Genomic DNA, 18,029 nt, shown 5'->3' on the forward strand with positions numbered 1-18,029 from the left:
GACATTGTCCATGTCTTCACTGATGATGTGCCAATTAATTGGGGGGAAATAATCCCAGCCTTTTTTAAAAAAATAACTAAGTAATGCAACTCTTCCCCCTAGGTGTATGGGGAGGCAACAAAAGATAGTGACCATCCCAAGGACAAGACTGATGGGAGAACAGAAGAGATGGTCTTGCATGCTTCCAGCATCACTGAAAACTCTGTCTTCAGCAAAGATTTGCTTTTGGAGAATAAGGAGTATGCCCCCCCAAGTTCTTTTAGGCCAAACACAAACATCTCCAATGTGTTAGAAAATGATGAAAGGAAAAAGGGGGCCGAAGAGCCACAATGTCCACCAGCAGAAGCTGCAAGACAAAAGCTAAACTATGGCATAGTAAGAGAGACTGGCCATGGTGCATCACAGAATGAGCTCCTAGAAGGTGAAGGGGCCCCCCTGGTCCGACAAACAGATTCACAGCCCCAGGAGATTTCATTAGCTCCTAAATCACCCCATGAGCAAGAAATGCCTGTTAGTGGCTATAGTCAGGTTGTACTAAGGCATAAGGTATCTAGGAACATTACCTTAAATGATATTGATGAGGTAGAGTCTCCAGCTAGCTCTCCAGGTGAAGAAAACCCACCATCAGAGAACATTGCTTTCATGATTACCAAAACAGCAGTCCAGTTTCTGTCTAGCGGAGAGGTCCATGATATAGTAAACAGGAAGGGAGAAGATGTGCAGACTGTTAACATTGATTCCAAAAAGGAAGCAGCGTCCCAGCAAGGCAGGCTGGAGAATCCAGAGAATGACGAACCAGTTGTTTGCTTGGACAAAAAACCCGTCATCATTATTTTTGATGAACCAATGGATATCAGATCAGCTTATAAAAGACTTTCAACCATATTTGAGGAATGTGATGAAGAGCTGGAAAAAATGATGACTGAAGACAAGATAGAGGAAGAGGAAGAAAATGAAGAATCTGATACTCCTGATCCTCATAATGCAGGAGTTGTCCAAACTGATAGTACTAGTAAGGGACTTTCGGCTGATAGTACAAGGGATCACAGGCCTGAGCAGCAGTTTGGGCTCCATTCTCCATCTGGTTCATCAACTCAAACCACACCATCGGAAGGGCAAGAAAGAGACAAGATGGATCTCGGGAAATTGAGTTACATTTACGGGCCACATCCAGAATCAAAGCTGGATGCGCCAGATGCTAAGAAGAAATTTAAGTTTAAATTTCCTAAAAAGCAGCTAGCTGCACTTACTCAGGCAATACGCACGGGAACTAAAACTGGCAAGAAAACTTTGCAAGTGGTAGTGTATGAAGAGGAAGAGGAAGACGGCACTCTGAAACAACACAAAGAAGCTAAAAGGTTTGAAATCCCCAGTTCTCAGCCTGAGGACACTTCTGGGAAGCAAGAGCCAAACATATCAGTACAGACTTCCAGGACAGAGGAAATTAGGAAGAATACCTACAGGACTCTGGACAGTTTGGAGCAGACGATTAAGCAACTGGAAAGCACCATTAGTGAAATGAGTCCAAAATCAGTTTCTGAAGCCACAGGTCGATCAGAGGGAGCTTCCGTCCCAGGCGTTTCCTCACCCAAAGAACCCATAGCTCTGGAAGAGAGTAACACGGAAGTTGAATTCCCTCCATCAATACCGCCAACTTCACGTAAGGTACTTTAGTATGAGAAATCACCACTCCAGCTGCTTTCTAAAATCTGCAGTAATAATCACCATTAAGCAAGAGGTGTCTTCTGATTGGTTTGCTTCCTTTCGGGTGGCTTGTTTGGTGCATCCAGTAGGTGTCTAACAGCTAATAACTAGTGTGGTTTTATTAATATATATATATATCTCCTGCTGATTTGGTGATGGGCATTCAGTGGCAGCTTGGCCAGGATTCCGCTGTGGGCACAACAGAACCTGGGACTGAGTTTAATTTAGGTTGATCAGTAGTGGAGCGTTGACCTCCATTTTTGATTCCTGGAATTAACACCCATGGTGTGATTTGTGATGTGGATTCTTTTGGTGCTTCCTATGCATGTAGGGCTTTGGCCTCTCACACAAAGCAGCTTTGCCCGTGGTGTGTGATCCTCCTTGTTACAAATGGACCAATGCTTACCCGTGTCCCCCTTGTCTCTTCCCGTGCACCCCAACCTTTCTCACAGGCTTCACCCAGTCCTTCGCAGACCAGCAGAATGCCAATCCCCGCAGCCGCAAAAAGTAGGCCGCAAGGAAATGTGGACAAAACAAGCAAACCACACAAGCTACAGGATCAACGCCAGTACAGACAGGTAGTTTTACCCTAAACCAAATCTTGGGATGGACTTAAAGCTGTTTTGTGTGTGTTTTGGTAAACGATTGAGTCAAGGGACCACCTTGGATGATGCTAAATAGCGGACTTTGTCTTCCCATTGAAATCTGGAACTGGAAATCCAGGGTTTGGAGGGGGGCATAGCGTTGTCCTTTGACCATGCTTGTGCATGTCTGCGGTAAAACATCTCCTGCTTTTTGAGTTTCGTTCCAGTGTTCCGCAGTAATTTTTCAAGGTCAGCAACAGGAACCGCCTGAAGCTTTTCAGATCAAACTGTTGATACTAATCCCCCTGTTTAACCGATTGCAACCAGCACCTATTAACCATCCGCCGAAATGTCTCCATCCTCACCTAACCACCGTGACGCATGGCCGATACGGTGATTTTGGCCCAGATGTTTTGGTGTCCTCCTTCCACACATTCTCTTCTTTCGCCTTCTTCTTGCTATGCATCTCCTGTCATGTGGCTATGGGAGTGGAGCGGGAGGGGTCGAAATCTATCAGGTCCAATCCAGAAGTTCCAGATTTATAGTGCGGGTTTCAGACTATTCATTCTTATTCTCTGCCAGACTCATTTCCCATGTAGCCCCTTTTGGTTTATCATGTATGCTGATTTAAACTGTCTCCCACCATCTTTATTTATTTACAGGCTAATGGAAGTGCTAAGAAATCTGGTGGGGACTATAAGGCTACTTCCCCTACCCTGTCTGCTTCAAAAATTCCAGCCTTTTCTTCCACCTCTGGGAAAAGTAGCTCTGTGTCTAGTGGTGATAGCACTAACCTTCTGAGCCCACCTACTAAAGCCTCTGTTCCTTCTTCTTCTAACCCTCTCAGTCCTCCAACAGGGCGCCCTACTCATTCTGCTTCCTTAATCCCTTCTGTTTCTAATGGCTCCTTAAAATTTCAGAATCCTACTCACACAGGTAAAGGCCACCATCATATTTCCTTCTCAATACAGACTCAAAATGGCCGGCCAACCCCTCTTCCTCCATCTCCCTTTTCCTCCTCCTCCTCCTTCTCCTCTCCCTCTCCCACCTCTCCCACATCACTGAGTCAAGGTATGAAGAGCATCCGGTCCATCCACACACCCAGCTTCACCAGCTACAAGTCCCAGAATGGAAGTGTCAGCAAACCCTCTCCATCTTCTACCATCACCAAGGAGTCATCTTAAAAGTCATATTACTGGCCTGCCAAGTTCACCAAAGTCTTCTCAGTTGCTGATATCACTACAACCAATATCGTAGCCAAGGAATATGTACCAATCTTGCTGTATCATTATCAGGCTTAATACTAGATTTGTGCTAAATACTGGGTTGATATTATAAATTAGAGACAAAAGTAGTTTTGTAAGCATTCGTTGCTGTTGGAACACCAGAGTGGAGTGTGTGTGTGTGTGTGTTGTGGGGTGGGGGTTACAAAACTGTTACAAAAAATACAGAGGGGTATGAGTGAACTCAAAGTATGTGTGCACAGAAATTTATCAAGCATGAAAAAATGTATTAAAAAGTGAATTGTTTTGTATAAAGCTATTTTTAAGTACAAGAACTTAACATCGTGTGATAATGCAAAATTATAAAACTGAAACTAAAATATTTTTCTTTTATTTTAGTGTTATTTAGATTTGTTACAGATTTCTATTTTTGTCAACAACAACAACAAAAGCCTTCATGGTTACTTTCAAAAATCTTTTTTGCCAAAACATTTGATACTATTATAATGTACATTTGATAGAGTATGCTGAACACTTCCTTTGCACAAGCCACAGAGTTAAGATGGACACTGATGTTTAAGAGGCAACCTTACCTATTGCACTGCCATTCAGATTATATTTAATAATTTGCGATGCCAAGGGAAAAATTGTTTTTACATTAATGCATTTGCTGATTCCTTTTAGCTAAGTCTCTTCTTCCTTCATTTTCCATTTTATTGAGAACTGGGTAAATCATGTAGTATTGCAATGTGGATTATTTTTAAGTGTACACTTCTGTACTGTTCTGTATAATGGAAAACCTTTGTACATATTATAATATAAATATATATATAAATATAAATATAAATACTGTATGTGGCTGGGCACATAGAGTAGTTTTCAACACCAAAGGTCCATTTTATGCATGGTTCTAAAGTCTGCTTTGGGAAAAGGTCTATACGAGGCATTTGCGGGGAGGGGAACCAAGGGTGTTTTAAAAAGCAACTTGTGTGCAAAACTAGAGTGCTCTTTTGTAAATATCTTATTTGTACAACTCCATAATATAATATACAGATGCAAAAAAAAACCCTTTGCAAAAATAAAGGGCTGCATGCTTACATTTTGGTATTATTTTGTCGCAAATTACTTATTTCTGAATGTTTATGATAGTCCACATCCAGCAACGGACATAATCCAGTTTTTCAAAGTCCCATTGATTTCAAATGGGCAAACTAGGCATGTGCTTGGGGCAGGATCTACACTATTGCTTTAAAATGGTTTATAACAGTATTGACAACTGTTGGGGCCCAGGACACACTCCATATGCAGTTTTCGAACCATTTTTAAAGTGTCATATCCTGCTCGATGTAGATCTGGCCTAAGTCTGTCCCTTTGAAATCAAAGAAACTTAAAAGGGCTTCCTTTTGGTGGATCATGCCCATGGTTTCTACTGTAAATACATTCCTTGACGCACTGATCAGATCTACAGGTCTTAACCTGTACGGGCTGTGCTTTGTCAGTCTACTGCCAAAGCATCCTTGCATACTGGTACAAAGAGGAATAGTTTTCATACTAAAGAACCTTTTTCTGAGCAAGTACTTTTAGAAGTGTGAGTGGAGTGTAGTATCGTGACCATTTTGGGAGCCCAATAGGGCCCAAGGTCCTGCACCCCTATTATAGATTGTAAGCCGAGAAGTTACAAGTTCTCATTTCACATCACTCATACTCAGTAAGTCACGTTAGGGAACCCACTGACTCTAGACCTCCGCCATTCCATCCCGTGCATGGAAATACTACTACTAGACTAATCTACTGAGATAATATGTATTTTTAAGAAGTGTTTTTTAAAAAATATTATATAGGGCTCCATCACACGTGGGAAAACACGCTCCCTACCATTGCTTCTCCGCTCCTGGTTTTGTTGCCCAGTTACTTCCTGTTTCAAAACAGTAAGTAAATGAGCAAGAAACCCATTCAGTCGGGCATTCTAATCACGCTGCTTCTCCTGCACACAGCGGGAGAGAGCAGCAACCACCGGTTTTAAAAATATTTTGGACTTTCTGTGGTTTTTCTTGTGGCGCAAGGAAGGCCAGAAGGGGCGGGAGGCAAACGACATAATGTAAGAGACCTGCAAAAAATCTGTGAGTGCCCAGTAACAAGCGTGCAATAAAACTCTTGTTAGATGGAGCTCATAATATATATTTGATTTTATAATTCTAAGCAGGTGACATTAAATGTTTGTCAAGCTACTAAACCATGGCTTTTTAGGGGAGCTCTGTACATCACATGGTTGTCCCTCCAGCATGATGGGAAATTCATGCAGATGCCATAACTTATGCAAACTGCTTTCCCCATGGCTCAGCAGAGTACAATGACAGACTCCATGTTGGTATCAATGGACCCCAGGAAGGATCGGAATGGGAAATTTCCAACTAGGCCATGAGCTCACTGCAGGTGTCAAGAGTGGTATTCTTCAGGGGCAACTAAATACTCAATGGCTGGGAATTAATGTTACTCCATCATGACACAGCTGCTACAGCTCTGTTAAAAATATTTCAATCAGGAGAGGGAAACTAAGCATATAAAGTGGCATTTTCTTGATATTCTTGAGGTTTTTGGAAAGACGTTCTCTGATGGGTGAACGTTTCCATTGAATTGTTATCCCACTGAAAATTCTTTGGAAGTCAACAGAGTCACAGTTTAGTGCAGGGCTGAGCAGACCTCAGGCTTTTAGTAGAATATTACGACCCATCAACTGGAAGACGGTGAAAGACTCCATGTTGGTATCAATGGAGCCCAGGAAGCATCATAATAGAAACTTTCCATCTAGGCAGTGAGTTTACCGCAGGTGTCAAGAGTGGTATTCCTTAGGGGGAAGTACATCGTAGGAACATATCAACTGGCTTCACCATTTTTCAGATGCTTGCAACAATTCCAATGTATGTATTTAATCTTTATGTTTGTGATTTTTTTTTCTACGTATATCAAAACCCATGTATTCTTCACATGTGATCGCATTTCCCCATCGCTAAGATTGTTTATATCGTGCATGTATTAACATTGACCTGGAATCTTCAACTTGTGGCTGTCACTTGTCCAGTAACATTGACCCACGCCGTCTTGATTGTGTAACATCCTGCGATCGCTCACAGCGCTAGCGGAATACTGCAAGTGTTGAAAATCTACTGAGTTGCCACTTCTAACATCCTCTCCACTTAGGTGTTGTCACTACAGCAGCCAAGTTCACCCAGCCTTAGAATCAAGTCAATCGATAATAAAAGTTCTGTGCGTTGGATAAATCCACACTGACAGTCATAAAGCCAGCTCGATAATGGCCACTCAGAATGGTTCTGTTGAGAGCTACATATACGGCAAAATCACTGGCATGCAGAACTCCGATATATTTTCAACACATTTTCTGACCAGTGAATTTAAGCCCCTGCTCCAATCCAGCTAAATTGTGACTAAGTACAATCCTATGCATGACTACTCAGAAGTCCCATTGTGTTCAAAGGTATGTGTATAGAATTGCAGGCTTAGTCCCATTGAAAGCATTGGGACTCAAGTTAGTCATGCATCACTTTCTCCATTGCTTTCATTGGGGCTTAAGTCATGAGTAACTCTAGTTGGACCAGGCCTTATACGAATAAGGGGCCCCAATATGCCACATTACAAACAAACATGTTTGATCAGACAAAGGTCAAACAGCGGCCAACGAGCTGTCAACCAGCAACCCACAAGCAGGACACAAATGCAACAGCATCCGCTTGCCCATGTTCCCCAGCAACTGGTGAACATAGTCTTATTGCCCTGATACTGGAGGCAGTACATAGCCATCAGGACTAGTCGCCACTGATATTGATTGAGAGGTTCAAGGTTTATGTTTTTATAGGCCTGGTACTGTGTTGCTTAAATGTAAAGAGCCAAGAGGTTCTTAACAAGTTCCATATTTAGAAAAATAGGGTCTCTTGCATACTGACAAGGCAACCCAAACTCTTGTAACCTACATGAAGTTTCTTACATGACACTGAGACAAACACATTACACAGGAGCCTGGATGCAATTGTAACCAATGTAATTCTGGAAAACGATTTCAAATTACTAAGAAAAGGCGTCTTTGGGGTTGGAGGGGACCCATCTGGGATTGAATCTAGATTTAAGCGTGTGCACCTGTACAGGCTGAAGCAAACCATCTCTATCCCCTGACAACGCTGCAGAGACGATCGAGGGGGGTGATCAAGGGGGGGTGCTGTGGTGCAGGAAGGGGAAGAAAGAGCCCCCCCAAATCAGAGAAAGAGGCAGCTTCTGTCCGTGCAGTGCAGCGTCTCCACCAACAGATGTTTGATCCTGGATCAAACTCCTGACTTGGAAGAGGGCTTCTAGGCTGCTGCTGATTCTCCGGTGATGTGTAAAAGTACCTTAGGGTGCAATCCAAGGCATAGCGAGACAGAAAAGAAATCCCCAGCATGGCTGGCAAAGGGAATGCTTGGAGTTATAAGACTTTTTCTGACTAGGCATAGAATTGAACCTTTATTTGTTGTTGCTGCTGCAATTAGTAAAAGCTACCAGAGCGCAGTCTCCATATAATTGATCCTATTCTTAGAAGTAAAGCTATATAGGGACCTGGGAAAGCAAGTACTGGACGGCCTATGTAACATTTAGGGAAAAGATGGGTAAAGCTTCCAAAATTATCGGTTGCTCAGCATTATAACCACCCATCACTCCAGGCTCTCTCTCTCTCTCTCTCTTCACTCTTTGTCATGTTCAACTTAATTTAGAATGTATAAATTCATATGCCACAAAACTATCAAAATCTGTACTTACCAGCACAATGCTAGCAGCAGCAAGATGATCTTATGGACCGAGCACCAGCCTGGTGGCCAACTGCTTCCCTGAACAGATGCAGTTTGCAGCATTTCCTGAAGGCCTTGTGCAGGTGCTCAAACAAGCTATCTCTGGGAGATTGTTCCATGGCCCAAATAGCCCTGCCCCTTGGAAGCGACAACTTCATCTCAGCAACAGATGGCAAACAGGGTGACCTGTGTATCTTACTTTCCGGAGGACCGTCCTCTCTTTGAATGGCTGTCCAGTCCAAGGCTAATTTAAAAAGAAAGAACAGCAGGGGCCTTGAACTTGTCCATCAACAGACCGAGTAGGCCTGGTCAAACGTCCCCACTGTGGTGACATGCACTATATTTGCTTAAATTATGGGAGTTATTTCCACATTTGAATCTATACATCTATATTAAGTGTGCAAATTTAATACAAATACGTCCTCTTTGGTGTGTGTGTGTGAAAACACGAGTGGTCACCCTGTAACCAGTGCAGGACCTTAACAGGTGCTGGGGGTCACCTGTTATGAGAGACGACTCTCTCAAGGTATGCGAAAGCTATATCATTGGAGGCAGACTTCATTTATTTGAGGTTCTACAACCCATCAGTAATCAGGTTAATGTGTACATGACCTCCCCCTACCCGTAATACCTGACTATTTAATTTATTTGGCTGCAAATGTATTTACTGGTACACAGTTCTGGGGCAATGCATGTGAGATGAACCATTTGTCTTACCTGCAGAAAACATGTTATAAGGCTACATATGACAGGCAAAACTTTATTTAAGGAGATGAATTTTTGAGTTCTATTTCTTACATATATATATTTTTTAATTTAAGATATCTCTTGGCTGCCTTTCAGGGCAGAACCCCCCCACCCCTTTACATTACATAGAAGCCTTTCATTGCATAAAGTGAGAGCAATTAGGGGATTAAGATAATGTGAGCAATATCACTTCTGTAGATCGTAGATACAAGTCAGTTCTCAGCAACATCCAAAAGTATGTAGCCAGCCAAATCTACTCAAATTTATGTCACCAAAAACAAAACAAAAAACTTGAAAATGTAGGAATCAGTAGGAAAAGGTGACATGTTAATAAAAAGTTCAGGAACCTAAAAACCAGACAGATTGGTCTTCAAGGAGATTCCGATTGCAGATATAAAGCATTATTGGAATTTTAAAGACGTTCATGCTCATTTGCTCCCAGTTCTTACCTGCTGGTGCTCGGATGTCATAAAATTATGAACCATTGTGTGTCTACAGTGCTAGCACATAGGAATTGTGAAACTCTGGAGTTTGGAGCTGTTGGGCCAACAGTGCTTTAATAATGTAATAAGAAATTATCCTGATCAGAAGGATCACGTGCAACTGCACCACTAAAGGCTGAAGATTTGCATGTGCAAGTGCTTTCATGCAAAAAAGAACTGTCTACATAAGCCAGCATGCTACAGTGAAAGTAGGGAGGCTGCATGATGGGAGTCGTGGGGGCTACCCTACCCCCACCGCTGGGGTGTGCCACGGCCGTAACTACCACCAATACCTGCAGCAGAAACATTACCCCACCAGCTGCGTATTCAGAGTGTGGGAAAGGGATCTCCACATATACCAATGTATGCATGTAGACTCTGGCCCAATCGGGGGGGTCTTTCCTCCCATGGAGTGCTATGCACCTACATCAATATGCATGGAGAACCTTTTCCTACAGATGGCAGGGAAGTGTTTCCATGAGGAACATCAGCTAGGGTGACCATATGGAAAGGAGGACAAGGCACCTGGTGAAATTCCCTCTTCATCAAACAGTTAAAAGCCGCAGGAGCCCTGCCCTCTTTTGTATTTGGTCAAAAGGACAGGGCTCCTGCAGCTTTGACTGTTGTGATAAAGAGGGGATTTCACCAGGTGCTGCATGCATACAAATGATACCTGCTGAAATCCCCTTTTCTGTGCAACTGTTAAAGATACAGGAGCCCTGTCCTCCTTTCCAGAGGGTTACCCTACATCAGCAGTGGGGCAAGGTTAGACTGTGCAATCCCACAACCCCCTTCAAGCATTGTTTCAACAGGTTTGGGAGGAGGGTATCATATGAACCTCTGTGGGGTCCAACGTATCCTCCTCCCCGAGTGTTCTAAAACCTGAAGTAGTTCTTTTGGCACCAACTCTGCTGTTAGACGCTAGCACTGAGAGAACAAAAGTGGCCTTCAGTACAGTTAGAAGGCTACTAGGGCAGCTAGCAAGCAAACATCTTACGGCAAGTCGCTGCAATCAAACAGACTCTTCACTGGTTCAAGCAAAGTCTGGTGAAAGAATAAACAACTTGAAGTGTGTTGAGGTGAAGTATTAAAAAAAAATAGCTGGTTCCGCTTCCCTAACCAATGTATGGGCATTATCCAGAAAACATAAAAAAAGACTACAAAATCTTTAAAAGGGGGGCGGGCAGGAGTAGTAACAAAATTAATAGTTCGACATTGCTCTCACCTGTTTTCTGGAAACATAATACAGATGCTCTGAACTCTGATCATTTTCCTTTATTGAAACCAATGGTTCCCATTTTACTTCAAAAGATGTGAAAAAGCTCAACTTAATGCTTAACTTATTGGGGCTTTCCAGAGGAACCAGAAGGCAACCTGCCATCAACCACTGTCCATCTATCTATCAATTAAATATATATTCTGCCGTTCCACCAAAAATAGCCCTCAAAGGGGCTAAACCTAGATTCAATAGCAGGGATTGGGAACCTCCGGCCTGAGGGCTGGATATGGCTCGCAGGAAACCTCCACGTGGCCCACCAGCTTCCCAGCTGGCTTATCTCCGGTGAGAGAGAAGGGATTTGCCTTCCTCCCTCCCACGCTGCAATGAGGCTTTAAGAAACTTCCATTGTCCTCCTCTCCCACTGCAATGAGGCTTTTAAAAAGCCTCCACTGGCACCAATGGAGACTTTTTAGAAAAAACAGCAGGTGTAGGAGTAATGCGTAAGTGACTGGGCGTGCAGGTGATGGAGTGTGGCCAATGTTGGGGCTGCATGCCAGCAGTAGGGGGCCCTGTCCACCGCTGGCATGCAGATCCCCCCCCCAAACGTGTTTGCCCAGAACCAATTCAGCTTTCAGGTGGAAGAAGGCTCCCCCACCCGCCATTCTACAGCTTTAAGAGCAGTGCAGAACTTCTTCAGAAGCAAAAGTGACAACTTCCTAACTCCTGATTTTTAAAGAAGGTATTGACCCAACGACTGGGTATTAGTGTCACTCCATAATGCTGCTGCTGCTATGGCTCTGGTAAAAAATATTTCAATCCGGAGAGGAAAACTACACATATAAAGTGGGATTTTCTTGATATTCTCGAGGTTTGGGGAAAGATGTTCTCTGATGGGTGAATGTTTCCACAGAGTTCTTATCCCACTGAACATTCTTTGTAAGTCAGCAAAGTCATAGTTTCCTGCAGGGCTGAGCAGACTTCAGGCTTCATCTACTTTTTTTTTTTACTAGATTCAGATCCATCAAATGGAGTCAGGTGCAAAATAGTGGCTCAGGGCAGACATACACCAAGTACATAAGAACATAAGAACAGCCATGCTGGATCAGACTGTGGGTCCATCTAGTCCAGCACTCTGTTCACACAGTGGCCAACCAGCTGTTGACCAGGGACAAACAAAGCAGGACTAGAGTGTAACAGAACTCTTCCACCCATGTTCCCCAGCAACTGGTGCATATAAGCTTATTGCTTCCGATACTGGAGGTAGCACATAACCATCAGGGGCAGCAGACATTGATAACCTTCTCCTCCAGGAATCTATCCAACCTCATTTTAAAGCCATCCAGACTGGTGGCCATCACTACATCTTGTGGTAGTGAATTCCATAGTTTAATTATGGAATTAAGGAGCTGGGTGCCTCTGAGAACACGGTTGGACCAAGAATTTGTTTTCAGTATTAGAACTGAGCTCACAGACCTTCCATATCAAAAATCCACTCGTTTCCCCAACCCAAGGTTAGTTCATTTCAGCAACTTAATTTAGAAGTTGTGTGTATTATTTTTGTGAATCAGAAAGCCTTGCAAAGTCACCCAGAGATCTGCCAGTAGATCCTAACCCACCATCTGCCCACCCCTGGTTTACTCCATGTTTCCATTTTTGACAACTCCTGATGTATTTGAAGATACTGGGCTGTGGATGAATTGGCCATTCACTGAAATGTTATGACATATGTCAACTCATTAACATTTCATATGTGGCTTAATTTGTAGTCTGCCTGATTTGTGACTAGGGGGATTCTGGGATGGATTTGGGAAGGAAACTACTTTAAGGCCTTTAAGTCTCTTTCCCAAGCCCTGACACTGCAGGAAACACCATCAAAGGTCTTGCAAAGATATTTATTATGTTAAAGTGTGAATTGGCCCTAACTCCACATGATCAGAGGGCCTTTAGCATTTCCTCCCAAACACCTTCACTGTGTGGAACACCTCATCTGAAATTCCAAAAGTAGCATGTGGTGCAGCATGAAGGGCTTGTGCTCAAACTCCTGTTGGACTCTCACAAGGTCTTTGGCATGTCAAAAGTTGTTGTCTGTCTTGCAGCCTCTCTTTGCAAGGACATAGAATCATAGAATAGTAGAGTTGGAAGGGGCCTATAAGGCCATCAAGTCCAACCTCCTGCTCAATGCAGGAATCCACCTTAAAGCATCTTAATTGTTGTAAACCGCCCAGAGAGCTTTGGCTGGGGGGCGGTATATAAATGTAATAAAATAAATAAATAAATAAATAAATAAATAAATAAATAAATAAATACCTGACAGATGGCTGTCCAGCTGCCTCTTGAAGGCCTCTATTGTGGGAGAACCCTCGACACCCACCCCCTCAGGTAATTGGTTCCATTATTGTACTGCTCTAAAAGTCAGGAGGTTTTTCCTGATGTCCAGCTGGAATCTGGCTTCCTGTAACTTGAGCCCATTATTCGATGTGCTGTACTTTGGGACGATCGAGAAGAGATTCTGAACCTCCCTTGTGTGACAACCTTCCAAGTATTTGAAGAGTGCTATCATGTCTCCCCTCAGTCTTCTCTTCTCCAGGCTAAACATGCCCAGTTTTTTCAGTCTCTCTTCACAGGGCTTTGTTTCCAGACCCCTGATCATCCTTGTTGCCCTTCTCCAGGGCTGGGCGGGGGGGGGGGGGGCAGTTGGCATGGGCCTACGATTTTGAGGGGGACTACTCTGAGTCCCCCTGGTAGAGGCAAAGGGGACCCTTTGGTAAAGATTTGTTACAAAGTAGCTCACTTGTGGGTGCGCAGTACTGACTCCATTTTGAGACAGTCAAAAAGCCAAGGTGTCTTCACCCCTCATCTCCAGCAGAAATGAGACAAAAGCACATGAATGGGGCTGAGAGCAATCACAAAAGGCTATATCAAGCGAATCAAGTCATACTTTCAGTCCACAATGGTGCAAGAACGTTTGAATGGATTTGCAGTTTTGAACATGAACACTGACAAGGCAAAGTTGCTTGATTTTTCTGTTGCTGTTGATGAATTTGCCCAAAGAAAAGCACGTAAAGCATTTCTGAACGTGAAGAAGTGATGTCTTATATACATCTTGAATAAAAGTGCTTGCCGTTACCTTTTTTTAATAAATTGTTCTAGTTCATACGTATTTAGAACTGATTAAAAAATACTTAATGAGCAGTTTGAAATGGGGCCTACACTTCCCATCTGGCCCAGGCCTATTACCAGCTTTGCCCGGCCCTGCCCTTCTCTGACCCCCCTCCAGCTTGTCTGCATCCTTCTTGAAATGTAGTGCCTAGAACTGGACACAGTACTCAAGATGAGGCCTAACCAGTGCTGAATAGAAGGGAACCAGAACCTCACACAATTTGGAGGCTTTGCAAGACTTGGAGGCTAGTTACCGTGTGCTACAAAATAATTCCTTTTAAGCAATTCACCCCCTTGACAAATAAAATTTGCAAGCAAGCCTTGTTCAAGGAAGTTTGTCTACTTTAAGAGCAGCTTCCTATATAGTGTATTCCCCCCCCCCCAAAAAAAACTACCTCCTTTCATTTTCTGATTCTGGGTGTAGTCACTTAACTGGAAGACATAAACGTGGCATTTCATATTGTTCGCTCTAGAATGCAAGTCAGTCCATGCGAAGAACCATCAAAACGATTTTATTTCCAGTGTTTGAAGTGGGTATGCACACAGGCATGATACAGATTTGGATTCATTAAAGTCTTCATGCAGAATTATATTCTCAATAAAAGAAACCAGTTTCATCCAGGATCCACTATCTACACGCCTATGTTACAACATTTATATCAAATCTGGTATCTGAGGAAAAGATACACATGGAGTATGTACATTTAAGTTACTTATTTTACAGAAAGATTAAAAATTCAAGTCACATAAAACTCAAAAACTGTATTAAAATTGTAATATAAAACTCAGAAATCCAACTGGAATGCCTAAGGAATGGAAGCTCTGTACCCACCTGTGTTAAAAATTTGTTGTTTATATTAACATCCTCTAATTTAACAATTATTATGGCACCCTAACATACCAAATGAACTTTTTTTTGATGAGGCACTTGTTAGTGACTAAACCCAAAAGAATATTTTCCCCTGCATACTAATGCCAATTGTCAGTCATAAAAACCATGTACACATTACATAGCATGTTGCATTAGATGCTTTGTTCAATAAGTGTATGCAGCAATCAAATATACTTTTATTTAAAATAAATTTATTTATATATATTTATATATTTATATATATTTATTTATATCTATTTTAAACTCTGCCCTCCCACCCACCCAATATTCTGGCTGCACGAATACACTGTAAAGACTTTCTCCACAGTGCAAAGGGATGGAATAAAACCTCCTCCAATGGTTGTAAAGTAACACTGTACAGGAAAACATATACAGAACAACGGAGGACGGGTTAAAAGAGAAGCTGCCTTTGAATTGCTGAAGTGGACATCTACGTCTCCAATTCAAAGATACTGGTAGAATCGAGATCTAACCACCTGGGTCCCAGATAATTTGTGAGGATGGGCATCGACGGCAGGGCTGAAGTTGCTTTTGTTCATGTTCTGGTAGCTTTCTCCATTGACGTGGTCAAGGGGCTGCAATGGTCCCGACACCGGTGTCCTAGGAACCAGAGTCAAGCTACTACTAGAAGAAGAGCCGCCTTCCTCGGCCCACACCTCCGAAGGCAAAGAGAGCTCCGTCTTTGATGAATCTGCTGATCTGCTAGGGTTCTCCCGTTTGGGCTCTCCGCTTTCCCCCATGTGAAGGTCAGTTGTGCTAGTGCGTAGACGCTCTCGTGCAAGCCAGTCTGAAATTGAGAGGTCCTGTGCTGGGCATTTTGGCTTCAACCGGTTCACTGCCGAAGCGTCTTTCTCCCTGTTTGGATTTTTCTCTTCCGCTTTCCACGCATTCAGAACACTTATTTCGGCAAAATCTCTCTGGCCTCCTAACGTGTGCCTTCGCCTGATGTTCTTTCTCTTGGACGTCTCGGCGGAGTTTGTCTTCTGGTTGCCAACTCCAAACATATCATCTGCAGATGACTTGAGACGCAGCTTTAACCTGTCTGTAATCTTGAGTCTCCAGGTAGGCTCCTGTTTTTCAGGCTCGCTTCTGGCTGAAACCGCTAAGCTGCTGGTTGACTTTCCTTTCTTCATGATGTCAAACATTTTGGTCACTGCCGGCAGCTCCTTCTCACACTTGGCATCTCCTGAGCCTTCGCTATCTGTCTTGTGCCTGGCTGACTTTTTCCGAGATAGCGTATCACATTCAATAAGTTTGTGTGAACTGAATAGTCTGCGGCTGTCCAACTTTGGCGTCAAACTTCCCTCCGTACAACTTACTTCACTTTCTTCAGAGTTCCTCCGGCTGCCCTTCGTCACATCTTGCATCTTTCCCCTGAACAGCCTCTCCACAGCAGAACTGGAAGCAAAAACAGGGAAATCGCTCTCGCTGTCTGTTTCCACAGGGCGGCCTTCGCTGATCAATTCGCTTCTCTCGTCGTCAGCCTCCTCTCCTTTACTCTCTGTCACGGACTGCACCTCAGGGCTTAGCATGGTGGAATCTAAACCAGTTAGGTATGTAGTAGATGAAGTTGTCGAGTAATCTGAAGTGATGGAGCTGACATCAGCTGCTAAAAACTCCCCGCATTTGTTTTCAGGGTGGGCCAATTTTTTACAGGAGAATCTCTGCAAAGAAGCCTGTGAAGAACTGCTGAGCATAGTGCCCGAGTCGGAGACGGCTTCTTCCATCTGAGAAGAGCCTTGAAAGACAGGTGGTTTAGTGCAATCTTTCTGTGTACTTAACCGAAAGCTGAGGTTTGGGGATCTCATATATTTTTGGAGATGAGGTGTACAGGGATCCTCTGAGGGCACTCTCTCTTTCCTTGCCAACACGACTTCATCCTTGGTCGCTGAAGAAGGTTTGCGGACATTGTTCTCTTTTTCTTTTGGAACCAGGGCCCTTGGTTTCCTCCCAGCCATCTCCTTCTCCAGTTCCTCTTTAGGTGCGTCCTCTTTTGCTGAACCGCTGTAACAGTGCTCCGCAGGCTCCTTCTTGAAAAACACATTATCCAGCTCGTCTTCGGAGCTGCTGGGCTGCGGTTTCTCTTTCGTTTTTTTCCGCTTGCGACTGGCTGCAGCAAAGATGGAGGACTTTAACAGTTCCCTGCTATACTGATCCTTTCCAGATCCCCAAGAACCCTGTTGGACAAGAAAACACACACACACACACACACACACACACACACACACACGGGGAAACACCATTAATCATCGTCGTCAGCAGTCAGAAAATTAAAACATGTTCTGTTGTGCATGACATTGTAAATGGGCATTCTCTGACAAAGCATTTTATGGACTTGCAGCTATAAACAAATGGGCACAATTACCAAAAGACAAAGCAAAACAACCCTCCACCACTACCAAACTTCTCTGGCCCGATGCTTGAGCACACTGAAGTGTATCCAGACTTAGTTATACTTAGACCTGTTGAAATCAACGGGATGTTAGTAAGTATGCCTAAATTAAGACCCATGAATTCCAGTGAGCCCATTCTAAGCATAACTAAGTCTTCATTCCAACTTCCTCAATAACTGGTCTTAATTGGCTCCTCTAATGTTTCTGGAATAAATTACCCTGGTGAGCATGAGGTAGACTGCCAGAAGAAAGTTAGCTGTGGGGCATAAGAATCTTTCTCTGTTTTAGTTCCATGGGCCTATATAATTTGGAAAAGCCCTCTGACATAGAATGTAAAGGCCTATTTAGTTGCCAGAAGAGATGAAGCTGATCATCAAAAGGTATTTTAAAAATCAGTGCGTTGTACATACAATACCAAAGCAATGACACTGCATTTAACTGTCAGGGATGCTTTAGGGTGGATTCCTGCATTGAGCAGGGGGTTGGACTCGATGGCCTTGTCGGCCCCTTCCAACTCTGCTATTCTATGATTCTAATTCATGACAATTTCCAAACACAGTCATGTGACTGTACCCCTTTCCCATTAACTCCAGCCTTGTGTCCTGTTTATTAGACTATCTTTCTTGTACTGGACTTGCTTTCAGTGGCTTTTGCAATATGTTCTATATTTTCTATCCTGAAAAATATTCACCAGAAGTACAGTGAAATAGCAATTTGAAACACATACGCAACGTGCTCCAGTTCCAAAGCCCCAAAGGAGGCGGCTGCCCGTTAACTATCATGTCAGATACAGC

The 18,029-nt window shown here is 43.3% G+C and overlaps 2 protein-coding genes across 11 annotated transcripts in view; one reads left to right on the top strand and one right to left on the bottom strand.

Moving 5' to 3' along the window:
* The window catches only part of KIAA1217 (KIAA1217 ortholog), a 421,304-nt gene extending 416,694 nt beyond the window's left edge, over positions 1-4,610 (top strand). For all 8 annotated transcript variants that reach the window (XM_063127615.1, XM_063127620.1, XM_063127635.1 and 5 more), the window contains 3 exons: positions 103-1,665; positions 2,157-2,282; positions 2,951-4,610. In XM_063127615.1, the coding sequence (XP_062983685.1) occupies positions 103-1,665; positions 2,157-2,282; positions 2,951-3,472 (2,211 nt within the window). In that variant the 3' untranslated portion in view covers positions 3,473-4,610. The remainder of the gene's footprint in view (positions 1-102; positions 1,666-2,156; positions 2,283-2,950) is intronic.
* A 9,836-nt stretch (positions 4,611-14,446) lies between these two features.
* ARHGAP21 (Rho GTPase activating protein 21) overlaps positions 14,447-18,029 on the bottom strand; it is a 149,314-nt gene continuing 145,731 nt past the window's right edge. For all 3 annotated transcript variants that reach the window (XM_063127595.1, XM_063127603.1, XM_063127589.1), the window contains one exon: positions 14,447-17,019. In XM_063127595.1, the coding sequence (XP_062983665.1) occupies positions 15,286-17,019 (1,734 nt within the window). In that variant the 3' untranslated portion in view covers positions 14,447-15,285. The remainder of the gene's footprint in view (positions 17,020-18,029) is intronic.

Source organism: Elgaria multicarinata, chromosome 1 (assembly GCF_023053635.1).
Source record: "Elgaria multicarinata webbii isolate HBS135686 ecotype San Diego chromosome 1, rElgMul1.1.pri, whole genome shotgun sequence".
In the NCBI taxonomy this organism is placed as follows: domain Eukaryota; kingdom Metazoa; phylum Chordata; class Lepidosauria; order Squamata; family Anguidae; genus Elgaria; species Elgaria multicarinata.